A 12,107-nucleotide genomic window follows, 5' to 3' on the forward strand; every position below is an offset into this window, starting at 1 on the left:
ATTCCATGTCCCTGTCCCCATGTCATTACCCCTATGTCCCCCGTCCCTATCCCCTATGTCCCCCATCCCTATCCCCATATCCTTATCCCTATATCCCTATCCCATATCCTTATTCCTATGTCCCCCATCCCTAACCCCATATCCTTATCCCTATATTCCCCATCCCTATCCCCATATCTTTGTCCCTATGTCCCCCATTCCTATCCCATACCCTTGTCCCTATGTCCCCCATCCTGTCCCAGTGCCCCCATTCCATGTCCCCCATCCCAAGTCCCTGTCCCCATCTCCCGCTGTCCCCATCCCTGCTTCCCCTTTGGCCCCGCCCCGTGACGTCATTTCGGGGAACCGGGCAACCCCACTGGAACCACCCCTCCACCCCGGGAGGGGGCGTGGCCTCCCCGCCGCGCTCCGCCAATCACCGCGAGCAGCTGCCGGGGGGCGTGGCCTCCGCCCCTTCCTGCACCGGGAGCCGCCGAGGTGGGGCCCAACGGGGGGGACCCGGGACGGGGACCCCGGGACGGGCACGGGGGGGGGGGGCCCAGTGCGCGGACCCCATGGGGGTGAACCGGGGGTGGGGGGGGCGGTGTCGGGGGGTCCGTGCGAGGGGGCCCGGGGGGAGCAGGGGGTGCGGGAGCCCCGGGCTCGGGTCCCGGCCCCGGGCAGCTCCGCCGCGGCTCAGGGCTCCCTCCCGGCCCAGGACGGGGCTGCGGCGCTGGGCGCTGCCGGCGGAGCAGCGGGAACCGGGAGCACCGGGAGCACCGGGAGCACCGCGCTGCGGGCAGGTACCGGAGGGGAGGGAGCTCTGGGGGGAGCTCTATGGGGCTAGAGAGAGCTCTATGGGGTGCTCCATAGGGCTAGAGAGTGCTCTATGGGGCTAGAGAGTGCTCTATGGGGTGCTCTATAGGGCTAGAGAGTGCTCTATGGGCTGCTCTATGGGGCTAGAGAGTGCTCTATGGTCTGCTCTATGGGGCTGGAGAGTGCTCTATGGGCTGCTCTATGGGGCTAGAGAGTACTCTATGGGCTGCTGTATAGGGCTAGAGAGTGCTCTATGGGCTGCTCCATAGGGCTAGAGAGTGCTCTATGGTCTGCTCTATGGGGCTGGAGAGTGCTCTATGGGCTGCTCTATGGGGCTAGAGAGTACTCTATGGGCTGCTGTATAGGGCTAGAGAGTGCTCTATGGGCTGCTCTATGGGGCTAGAGAGAGCTCTATGGGGTGCTCCATAGGGCTAGAGAGTGCTCTATGGGGCTAGAGAGTGCTCTATAGGATGCTCTATGGGATGCTCTATAGGCTGCTCTGTGTTGTGCTCTATGGGATGCCCTGACCCGCCCCGTACCCCCCCCCAGCATGGCACAATGGCAGGAGGTGCAGAACTTGGCCAACGCGTACCTGGAGCAGATCCACCAGCTGTACGCCGGGGCCGCGCTGCCCATGGCCGTGCGCCAGTGCCTGGCTGCGTGGATCGAGGACCAGAACTGGTAACGGAGCCGGGAGGGAGCAGGGGATGGGGCCGGGGTTACCCCGGTGCCGAGCCCCCGGTGCTGAGCCCCCCGGTGCCGCAGGCACCAGGCAGCGGAGCCGCTCTCCTCCCGTGCCCGGATGCTCTTCCACTCCTTGCTGGTGATGCTGGGGGAGCGCCTGGGCAGCCTGGGGCTGGGCAATGAGGACTTCATGCTGAGGCACAACCTCCGCAAGGCGCATCGGGACCTGCAGGTAGGCGATGGGAGGGGGTGTTCGGTATTGGGGGGGGTCTTTGCCCCCCACATCCCCCCCCATTGACCCCCTCACCCCCTCCAAGGCCAAGTTCGAGGAGTGCCCGGAGACCTTCGCTAACCTGGTGGCCAACCTGCTGCAGGAGGAGCGGCGCATCCTGCGCCTGGGCCAGGCGGGGGGGCAGGTAAGGCAGGTCCCGTGCACCCCCCATCTTCCCCATTGCACCCCATGGGGCTCTGCCCCGCAGCACCCCCTCTGTTTCCATAGCGGGGGGCAGCCCCAGCACCCAGCCCGTCCCCAAGGAGCGACCGGGAGCAGCAGATCCAGCGGCGCTTGGCTGAGTTCCACACAGCCCTGCAGGTAACGGACCCCCCCATACCCCCATCCCCATATCCCGGGGGGGGGTGCCTGCCTCCTCACCCCCTTGTACCCCCCCAGGAAGCCGAACGCGCCTTCCAGCACCTCGAGGACAATCAGGACGCCTTTGACTTCTGCTTCAAGGTGCACTATGTGCCGGGTAAGGCTCAATCCTGCCCCACACTGCCCTGCGCCCCCCCTCCGTGAACCCCCTGAACCCCCAAACCCCACCCACAGGGGAGGACAGGAGCGGTGACCCCCAGTACGCGCAGCAGATCCAAGCGCTCCAGGCCAAGCTGCAGATCCTGGACCGGCAGCGGCGGGTGAGGCTGCGGGCTCCTTGGATGGGGTTTAAGTTGGGGGGGTCCGTGGCAATGCCCCCCCTCTGTTTGCTCATCCCCGTGTCCATCCATAGGAGATGCTGGCTCAGATACAGCAGCTCCTGGGGCGCAGCGAGACCCTGCGGGACTTCCTGCTGCAGGAGCTGGATGCATGGAGGGGCCGGCAGCAGCGCGCCTGCATGGGGGCCCCCGAGGACACCAACCTGCACCCATTGGAGACCTGGTAGTGATGGGGTGCATGAGGAAGGGGGGGGGCACAGGGCAAGGAGCGGACCCCACTGATGGAGGGGGGGGGCACAGGGCAAGGAGCGAACCCCACTGATGGAGGGGGGGGGGCACAGGGCAAGGAGCGGACCCCACTGATGGAGGGGGGGGCACAGGGCAAGGAGCGGACCCCACTGATGGAGGGGGGGCACAGGGCAAGGAGCGGACCCCACTGATGGAGGGGGGGGGCACAGGGCAAGGAGCGGACCCCACTGATGGAGGGGGGCACAGGGCAAGGAGGACCCCACTGATGGAGGGGGGGGGGCACCGCCACGGAGCGGACCCCACTGATGGAGGGGGGGGCACAGGGCAAGAAGCGGCCCCCACTGATGGAGAGGGGGGGCACAGGGCAAGGAGCGGACCCCACTGATGGAGGGGGGGGCACAGGGCAAGGAGCGGACCCACTGATGGAGGGGGGGGGCACAGGGCAAGGAGCGGACCCCACTGATGGAGGGGGGGGCACAGGGCAAGGAGCGGACCCCACTGAGGGAGGGGGGGGGCACGGGGACGGACCCCACTGATGGAGGGGGGGGGACAGGGCAAGGACGGACCCCACTGATGGAGGGGGGGCACAGGGCAAGGAGCGGACCCCACTGATGGAGGGGGGGGGCACAGGGCAAGGAGCGGACCCCACTGATGGAGGGGGGGGGGCACAGGGCAAGGAGCGGACCCCACTGATGGAGGGGGGGCAGAGGGCAAGGAGCGGACCCCACTGATGGAGGGGGGGGGCACAGGGCAAGGAGCGGACCCCACTGATGGAGGGGGGGGCACAGGGCAAGGAGCGGACCCCACTGATGGAGAGGGGGGGGCACAGGGCAAGGAGCGGACCCCACTGATGGAGGGGGGGGCGGGGGCAAGGAGCGGACCCCACTGATGGAGGGGGGGGTTCCGTTGCCACCGGTGCCGCAGGTTCACGGAGCTGGGCCAGGGGCTGTTCCAGCTGCTGCGGCTGCTGCGGGCGCTGGGGGAGCTGCGCCTGAAGGTGACCTACGAGAGGGACCCGCTCAAAGCAGAGCCCCCGCTGCTGGAGCAGCGCCTCAAGGAGCTCCTCGCGTACCTGCTGCAGAGGTGCGGGGGGGCACGCACATTGCGTTGGGGGGGGCACGCACATTGCGTTGGGGGGGCACGCACGCACATTGCGTTGGGGGGGGCACGCACATTGCGTTGGGGGGGGGAACGCACGCACATTGCGTTGGGGGGGCACACGCACATTGCGTTGGGGGGGGCACGCACATTGCGTTGGGGGGGCACGCACGCACATTGCGTTGGGGGGGGCACGCACATTGCGTTGGGGGGGGGAACGCACGCACATTGCGTTGGGGGGGCACACACGCACATTGCGTGGGGGGGGGCACGCACATTGCGTTGGGGGGGGCACGCACATTGCGTTGGGGAGGGGGAACGCACGCACATTGCGTTGGGGGGGGTGAAAGGGATGCGGGGGTCCTGACGCTCCCCACGGCAGAGCCTTCGTGGTGGAGCAGCAGCCCACGATGCCCAACGCCTTCAAGCGCCCCCTCGTGCTCCGCACCGCCACCAAGTTCTCTGCCCGCGCCCGCCTCCTCCTGCGCCTCCACGACCGCAACCACCCCATGGAGGCCTCGATCCACATCGATAGGTCCGGACCCCCCCTCCCCATCCATCAATGAGGGGGGGGATCCCCACTGATGCTCAACCCCCCCCATCCATCAATGAGTGGGGGGGGGATCCCCGCTGATGCTCTCTTGTCTATTGCAGGGACCCCCCCAAGATAAAGGGGTGAGAGATGAGTGATGGATGCAGGGGATGTGCCCCGACCCACCCCATCCGGGGGTCCCGGCCCCCCCACCCCATGCCTTTATCCCCCCCCCATCAGGTTCCGCAGGTTCAACATCCTGACATCGAGCAGCAAAACCCTCCTGGCAGGGGACAGTCCCCAGGAGGAGCTGGTTTGCGACTTCCAATACCTGGTAGGGACCCCCCCTTTGCACCCCCAAATCCTCCATGGGGCGAGGACGCAGCCCCTGACCCTGTCCTGCCCCACAGACACTGAAGGAGCAGAAGGAGAGCCGGGCCGGCAAGGGCAGCAAAGGCGGTGGTGAGGTGGGTGCAGCGCTTTGGGGGGGGGCAATGGGGGGCAATGGGGGGTGGCCGCTGCCCCACGGAGCCCCACCCCACCCCATTGCCCCATAGGGCCCCCTGGTGGTGACGGAGGAGCTGCACCTCATCACCTTCACACTGGCGTACGCGTACTGCGGGCTGGAGCTGGAGCTGGAGGTGAGCGATGGGGCCGGGGGGGCCCTGGGGGGGGTCCGGGGGTGCAGCCTGAGCCCTGCTCTCCCCGCAGACCTCCACGCTGCCCTTCATCATCATCTCCAACACGAGCCAGCTCTCCAGCGCCTGGGCCTCCATCCTCTGGTTCAATATGCTCAGCCCCGACCCCAAGGCAAGTGGGGACCCCCCCCCCCCTTCAGCATGGGCCTGGCCCCCTGTGCCTGGTGCAGGGCTCTGGGCCCCTGCCCTCTGCCCCAGTGCATGGCCCTGGTCCCTGTCCCCATCCCCTGTCCCTGTCCCTGGTCCCTGTCCCTGTTACCTATCCCTGTTCCCTATCCCTGGTCCCTGGTCCCTGTCCCTGTTCCCTGTCCCTGTCCCTGTTCCCTGTCCCTGTTCCCTACCCCTGGTCCCTGTCCCTGTTCCCTGTCCCTATCCCTGCTCCCTGTCCCTGTTGCTATCCCTGTTCCCTGCCTGTGTTCTCTGTCCCTGTCCCTCTCCCTTTTCCCTATTCCCTATCCCTACTCTCTCTCCTAGTCCTTATCTTATCCCTGTTCCCTATCTCTGTTCCCTATCCCTATTCTACTTCCCAGTTCTTATCCCTGTTCCCTGTCATTGTTCCCTACCCCTATCCCTACCCCTATTCTCTATCCCAGTCCTTATCCCTGTTCCCTATCAGTGTTCCCTGTTCCCTATCCCTATTCTCTATCCCATCCCCATCCCCATCCCTGTCCCATCCCTATTCCCCATCCCCATTCTCTCCCCTCCCACCCCACAGGCTCCCCAGGTCCAGTTCTTCTCAGCCCCCCCCGCTGCCCCATGGCCGCTGCTGGCGCAGGTTCTGAGCTGGCAGTTCCAGAGCGTGGCCGAGCGGGGCCTGGCCCGGGATCACCTCCTCATGCTGGCCGAGAAGCTCTTCGGTACGGGGGGGGGGGGATGGACACCCCGAGACCCCCCTGCCCCTGCCCCCGCCCCCCCTGCCCCTGCCCCGCCCCCCTCACCCTGCCCCGCCCCCCCTCACCCTGCTCTGCCCCCCCACCCTGCTCTGCCCCCCTCACCCTGCTCTGCCCCCCCTCACCCTGCTCTGCCCCCCCTCACCCTGCTCTGCCCCCCCTGCCCCTGCCCCGCCCCCCTCACCCTGCTCTGCCCCCCCTGCCCCTGCTCTGCCCCCCCTCACCCTGCCCCGCCCCCCCTCACCCTGCTCTGCCCCCCAAGGCTCGAAGCCGACTCCAGAGAGCACCTTGAGCTGGACCAAGTTCTCCAAGGTGAGCCCTGATTGGCCCCCACTGACCCCATAGCCCCTTTGGCCCCCGTTGCACCCCATTGTACCCCATAGCCCCCATGGTCCCCTTTGTGTGTGTCCCCCATGCCCCATGCCATAGCCCCATAGTCCCCATAGCCCCCTATGGCCCCCATTGCCCCCCATTGCCCCCCATAGTCCCCCCATAGCCCCATAGTCCCCATAGCCCGCTATGGCCCCCGTTGCCCCCATAGTCCCCCATAGCCCCCTATGGCCCCCATGGCCCCCCCATAGCCCCTTATGGTCCCCATGGCCCCCCCATAGCCCCCTATGGCCCACATAGCCCCCCATAGCCCCCCATTGGCCCCCATGGCCCCCCGTTCCCTGCAGGACGGTGCCGCCGGCTTCTCCTTCTGGGCTTGGCTGGACGGGATCCTGGGGCTGCTCCAGGAGCACCTCAAGCAGCTCTGGAAGGACGGGTAAGGGGCGGGGGAGAATCAATGGGGGGGTCCCGGGGGGGGGGGGATTAATGGGGGGGTCCCGGGGGGCTGGGGATCAATGGGGGGGTCCCGGGGGGGGGGGGAATCAATGGGGGGGTCCGGGGGGGGGGGGGATCAATGGGGGGGTCCCGGGGGGCTGGGGATCAATGGGGGGGTCCGGGGGGGGGGATCAATGGGGGGGTCCGGGGGCGGGATGAATGGGGGGGTCCCGTGGGGCTGACGGTGCCTCCCCCCAGGCTCATCCTGGGCTTCGTGAGCCGGAAGCAGGAGAAGAAGCTGCTCAAGGGGAAGCGGACGGGGACGTTCCTGATCCGGTTCAGTGAGAGCGTCCTGGGGGGGGTCACCTGCACCTGGGTGGAGCATCCCGAGAGCGGTGAGCGCCCCCCCACAGACCAGTACTGGGAGCCCATCTGGGGTATCCCTGTATCCCAATAGTGGGTCCCCATATGGGATATCCCTGGTGTGGTTTGGGTTTGTTGGGGTGGGTTTGTTTTGGGTGGGTTTGTGTGGGTGGGTTTTGGGTGTTGCCCATACAGGGTATCCCCATAGCCCAGTAGTGGGAGCCCATATGGGATATCCCTGTATCCCAATAGTGGGTCCCCATACAGGATATCCCCATAGCCCAGTAGTGGGTGGACATATGGGATATCCCCATATCTCAGTAGTGGGTGCCCATATGGGATATCCCTGTATCCCAATAGTGGGTGCCCATATGGGATATCCCCATAGCCCAATAGTGGGTCCCCATAGGGGATATCTCCATATCCCAATAGGGGGTGCCCATACAGGATATCTCCATATCCCAATAGTGGGTGCCCATACAGGATATCCCCATATCCCAATAGTGGGTGCCCATACAGGATATCCCCATATCCCAATAGTGGGTGCCCATACAGGATATCCCCATATCCCAATAGTGGGTGCCCATACAGGATATCCCCATATCCCAATAGTGGGTGCCCATACAGGATATCCCCATATCCCAATAGTGGGTGCCCATACAGGATATCTCCATATCCCAATAGTGGGTCCCCATACGGGATATCCCCATATCCCAGTAGTGGGTCCCCATACGGGATATCCCCATATCCCAATAGTGGGTGCCCATACGGGATATCCCCATATCCCAATAGTGGGTGCCCATACAGGATATCCCCATATCCCAATAGTGGGTGCCCATACAGGATATCCCCATATCCCAATAGTGGGTGCCCATACAGGATATCCCCATATCCCAATAGCGGATCCCCACACGGGTATCCCCATATCCCAATAGTGGGTGCCCATACAGGTATCTCCATATCCCAATAGCGGGTCCCCACACGGGTATCCCCATATCCTCCAACAGCCTCCTCCCCATAGGGCCCCCCGCGTTCCACGCCGTGGTCCCCTACACTGCAACCGAGCTGGTGTCCCTGGCGCTGCCGGACATCATCCGTGACTACCAGCTGCTGGTGGAGGAGAACATCCCCGAGAACCCGCTCCGCTTCCTGCACCCCAACATCCCCCGCGACGAAGCCTTCGGGCCCTATTACAGCAAGAGGGAGGAGGGTACGGCCCCGATGTGGGGTGCAACGAGGGAGGGGGGTGATGGGGTCTGCACCCCCCTGACATCCCCTTGTTGTCCACAGGGAACCTGATGGAGCAGAAGAAGTACCTGAACCGGCGCCTCATCCGTGTGTCCTCCAGGTGATGCAGGGCGATGGCACGGGGCAATGGGGGTCCCCCCCTGACCCCCCAACCCCATAACCTCACCCTGCATCCCTTCCCATAGGCAGGCGAATGAGTCCTGGCAGACGGAAGAGGAGCTGGTGACAGCCACGGAAAACCTGGAGACGCTGAAGCTGCAGCCTGGCAGCTCCGGGATGCAGCCGCCCCTGGAGCCAGGGATGCTGCAGGTCCTGCATGGGAACCTGGGCCCAGTGCAGGTGATGGCCACGAGCCCCGCGCTGCTGCAGCCACAGCCGCCAGGCCCGGAGCCATCGCAGCCGCTGCAGGTGGCATCAGGGGTCCTGGAGATGCTGCAGCCGGGGATTGGGAGCATGGAGCCGCAGTTGGTGCTGCAGCTCATCCCCGAGGGCCAGGGGATGCTGCAGCCAGGACCAGGAGCTGTGGCGATGCTGCAGGTGGTGCCTGGAGGGCAGCCGGTGCCTGGGGACATGGGGATACCGCAGCCAATGCTTGGGGATACAGGGATGCCACAACCAGTGCCTGGGGATGGGGGGATGCCACAACCAGTGCCTGAGGATGCAGGGATGCTGCAGCCGGTACCCAGGGATGCGGGGATGCTGCAGCCGGTACCCAGGGATGCGGGGATGCTGCAGCCGGTGCCCGGGGATGCAGGGATGCTGCAGCCGGTACCCAGGGATGCAGGGATGCTGCAGCCGGTACCCGGGGATGCGGGGATGCTGCAGGCAACCCAGGGATGCGGGGATGCTGCAGCCGGTACCCGGGGATGCGGGGATGCTGCAGCCGGTACCCGGGGATGCGGGGATGCTGCAGCCGGTACCCAGGGATGCGGGGATGCTGCAGCCGGTACCCAGGGATGCGGGGATGCTGCAGCCGGTACCCAGGGATGCGGGGATGCTGCAGCCGGTACCCAGGGATGCGGGGATGCTGCAGCCGGTACCCAGGGATGCGGGGATGCTGCAGCCGGTACCCGGGGCTGTGGAGCCGCTGCTGGTCCCTGAGGAGCCGGAGCCGCTGCCGCTGGAGCTGCGGGACCTGGAGCCGCTGCCCGGGAGCCTGGACATGCAGGAGCTCCTGCAGTCACTGGCAGAGGGCTCGGGGACCCTGGAAGCGCTGGAAGCGGCGGAGCTGATGCCCAACGCGCTGGAGGCGGCCGAGGGGCAGGGCCCGGGGCCGGAGGGTGAGTGCCGGGACCGGAGGGACCGGAGGGGCCGGGGCCGGAGGGTGAGTGCCGGGGCCGGCGGGACCGGAGGGGCCGGGGCCGGAGGGTGAGTGCCGGGGCCGGAGGGACCGGAGGGGCCGGGGCCGTCCCTTGGGCGCTGAGCTCCGCCCGTTCCCCGCAGGCAGCGCCGCGCTCCTGGATGCCCACGACCCGTTCCTGCCGCAGCCCGAGGACGCGGCGCTGCCCGCGGCCGTCGGGTCCCTCTTCAGCACCGACTTCCCCCCGCTCCACATCGATGCCAACGACTTCCAATGACCCCCCCCTAAATAAACCCCTTCCCACCCGGTTTGTGCCGCACGCACGGAGCCGCTCCTTTCCTTCAGCCCTTTATTCGCAACCCATAAATACCCGCGATAAATAGCGCCCGACGGCGCATAAATAACCCCTCCGGAGGGGGATAAATAGGCGGGGGGGTCCCGGGCTCAGCGGGGCTCGGCGCTGTGGGTGAAGACGCGGCTCATGATGGTGCTGAAGGACTGGAGCCGCTGGAGCGCCAGGCGCTGCAGGAGCGGCTGAGCCCAGGGCTCGCTGCGGGCCATGGGGCGCGGGGCCGGGCGGGCGGGTTCCTCCTGCGGGGACAGCGGCGTTAAGGGGCTGATGGGGAGCCCCGGTGGGGGTCCCCCCGGTCCCCATCCCCTCACCTGCACCAGCCCCAGGAGCTGCTCCAGCGCGGCCTCCAGCGGGGGCAGGCGGCGGGCGGTGAAGATGTCGGAGCTCAGCAGGTCCCGGTAGTGCTGCAGCCCCTGGAGGATGCGGTGCAGGCAGCGCTGTGGGGACACGGGGGTCAGAGGGGACCCCCGCACAGCCCCCGGCACCCCTGGGGGCCCCACGAGCATCCTTCGGCATCCCTGGGACCGCCAGGGCCAACAGGAATCCGAACTGAACCCCTTGGACCCTCATGACCCGTGGGAATCACAAGCACGTCCCTCAGCATCCCTGGTACCCCCATCAGCAATAGGAATCCCAAGTGCGTCCCTAGCACCCCCAGGACCCACGGGAACCCCAAGTGCATCCCCCAGTATCCCTGGTACCCCCATCACCAATAGAATCCCAAGTGCATCCCTGACACCCCCAGGACCCACGGGATCCCCAAGTGCATCCCTCAGCATCCCTAGCATCCCCAGGACCCATGGGAACCCCAAGTGCATCCCTCAGCATCCCTGGGATCCCCGCCCCTCTCTGGACCCCAGGCACAAACCCCAGCACCCATGGGACCCCCTGAGGCCCCCGTTGTCCCCCAGCACCCCATGCACCGTGTTGTTGGTGTCCAGATTGGAGGGGTCGCAGGCGTCGCTGCAGCGGATCCGGGGGGGCCAATTCTTGGGGTCCTCCTCGCTCAGGTGCGTTTCCTCCTGGCCAAGGGGGGGGCAATGAGGTCCCCACGTCCCCCGGCACCCCCTGCCCCTGGACCCCCCCTTCCGAGCCCTCCCGTCCGCGCTCACCAGGACCCCGTGGGGCTCTTCGAGGGTCGCCACCAGCCCCGACAGCTCCCGAGAGAGGCTCCTGCAGGCGGCCCAGTTGGGGCCGGGGCCCGGTACCGGGGCTGGGGCCGCGGGCGGCGGCAGCAGCAGCGGGAGGCAGAGGCAGAGGCAGAGGCGTCGGAGCGGCTCCATCGCGGGTCGGTGCCGCCACCGGCGCCACCACCGGGCTCTTATGGGGCGGCGGCAGGTGGGGAATCCCCGGGGCAGGTGGCACCCGCCCCCCGTTACTGCGAAATCGCCGCCTCCCCCGAAAGCAGAACCGATACCGGGCCGGGGTCCCCGGGCTGCGCCCTCCGGGCCCGGCCCCATCGCTGCCATGGGACGGGACCGGACGGGCAGGAAAACCCGGGGCAGTTCCTGGCGGCTCCGCGGCGGCAGCGGCACGGGTGGGACCGGGGCTGCCGCCGCCCCCCCCCCCGGAGCGCACCGGGTGGGACCGGACCCCCCGGAGCCCCGCGCTGTCCCCTCCGCTGTCCCCCCGCTGCCTCCGTGCTCGGCCGGGGCGGCCCCATCGCAGCATCAGCGGCTCCCGGGGCTTCCCCCTTCCGAGCCCCCAGCCCCAGGCCCCGCAGCCCGCTCGGGTCGCGCTGCCCGAGGAGCCGCAATCGCGGCGGCCCCGACGGGGCGGCTCCGGGCGCTTCCTGCTCCCGCCCGGCGGGGCTGTCCCCGGCCTTCCCCGGGCACGGGGGCTCGCACCGGGCGCGCCTCGAGCACGGGGAGAGGGGAGGCTTGGGAAGGGGCGGCCGGGGAGGGGGGGCAGCATCACGGACCGGGTACGGTGCTTTGGCTTGGGGACCTCACGGGGCACGGTGGGGCACGGTAGGACACTGTGGGGCACTGTGGGGCACGGTGGGGCACGGTGGGGCACGGTGGGGCACGGTGGGGCACGGTGGGGCACGGTGGGGCACGGTGGGGCACGGTGGGGTACGGTAGGACACTGTGGGGCACGGTGGGGCACGGTGGGGTACGGTAGGACCTGGTAGGACACTGTGGTGGGGTACGGTGGGGCACGGTGGGGCACGGTAGGACACTGTGGGGCACGGTGGGGTACG

General features: G+C 67.6%; 2 protein-coding genes across 2 annotated transcripts; one reads left to right on the top strand and one right to left on the bottom strand.

Annotated features, from left to right (window-relative positions):
- The first annotated feature begins 707 nt into the window (after nucleotides 1-707).
- STAT2 (signal transducer and activator of transcription 2) lies at nucleotides 708-9,552 on the top strand. The gene is made up of 22 exons (XM_061347722.1): nucleotides 708-782; nucleotides 1,345-1,476; nucleotides 1,561-1,711; nucleotides 1,797-1,895; nucleotides 1,979-2,071; nucleotides 2,150-2,228; nucleotides 2,306-2,391; nucleotides 2,484-2,632; nucleotides 3,583-3,741; nucleotides 4,139-4,291; nucleotides 4,411-4,431; nucleotides 4,529-4,622; nucleotides 4,699-4,755; nucleotides 4,846-4,929; nucleotides 5,000-5,098; nucleotides 5,711-5,843; nucleotides 6,139-6,188; nucleotides 6,554-6,642; nucleotides 6,900-7,036; nucleotides 8,026-8,214; nucleotides 8,295-8,352; nucleotides 8,438-9,552. Exons 2-22 carry the CDS (start codon nucleotides 1,346-1,348, stop codon nucleotides 9,351-9,353), a joined length of 3,027 nt encoding a protein of 1,008 aa, XP_061203706.1. The 5' UTR covers nucleotides 708-782; nucleotide 1,345; the 3' UTR covers nucleotides 9,354-9,552.
- A 375-nt stretch (nucleotides 9,553-9,927) lies between these two features.
- On the bottom strand, nucleotides 9,928-11,410 carry IL23A (interleukin 23 subunit alpha). The gene is made up of 4 exons (XM_061347723.1): nucleotides 11,017-11,410; nucleotides 10,828-10,926; nucleotides 10,216-10,341; nucleotides 9,928-10,143 (listed from the first exon to the last, which is right to left on the bottom strand). The coding sequence occupies exons 1-4, from the start codon at nucleotides 11,371-11,373 to the stop codon at nucleotides 9,997-9,999; spliced, it is 729 nt and encodes a 242-aa protein (XP_061203707.1). The 5' UTR covers nucleotides 11,374-11,410; the 3' UTR covers nucleotides 9,928-9,996.
- Nucleotides 11,411-12,107: the final 697 nt, after the last annotated feature.

This window comes from Neopsephotus bourkii, unplaced genomic scaffold, assembly GCF_033783945.1.
Source record: "Neopsephotus bourkii isolate Nb327-2 ecotype Australia unplaced genomic scaffold, CSIRO-AGI_Nbou_v1 NB_319, whole genome shotgun sequence".
Lineage (NCBI taxonomy): Eukaryota > Metazoa > Chordata > Aves > Psittaciformes > Psittacidae > Neopsephotus > Neopsephotus bourkii.

Bases quoted from the DNA above. Each gene is read 5' to 3' on its own strand.
- STAT2 (XM_061347722.1), top strand. From the start codon at position 1,346: ATGGCACAATGGCAGGAGGTGCAGAACTTGGCCAACGCGTACCTGGAG. The intron at 6,643-6,899 runs GTAAGGGGCGGG...GCCTCCCCCCAG, and splicing joins AAGCAGCTCTGGAAGGACGG to GCTCATCCTGGGCTTCGTGA. The intron at 8,353-8,437 runs GTGATGCAGGGC...CCCTTCCCATAG, and splicing joins CTCATCCGTGTGTCCTCCAG to GCAGGCGAATGAGTCCTGGC.
- IL23A (XM_061347723.1), bottom strand. From the start codon at position 11,373: ATGGCAGCGATGGGGCCGGGCCCGGAGGGCGCAGCCCGGGGACCCCGG. The intron at 10,342-10,827 runs GTGCATGGGGTG...GTGTCCCCACAG, and splicing joins ATCTGGACACCAACAACACG to CGCTGCCTGCACCGCATCCT. The intron at 10,144-10,215 runs GTGAGGGGATGG...CTGTCCCCGCAG, and splicing joins AGCTCCTGGGGCTGGTGCAG to GAGGAACCCGCCCGCCCGGC.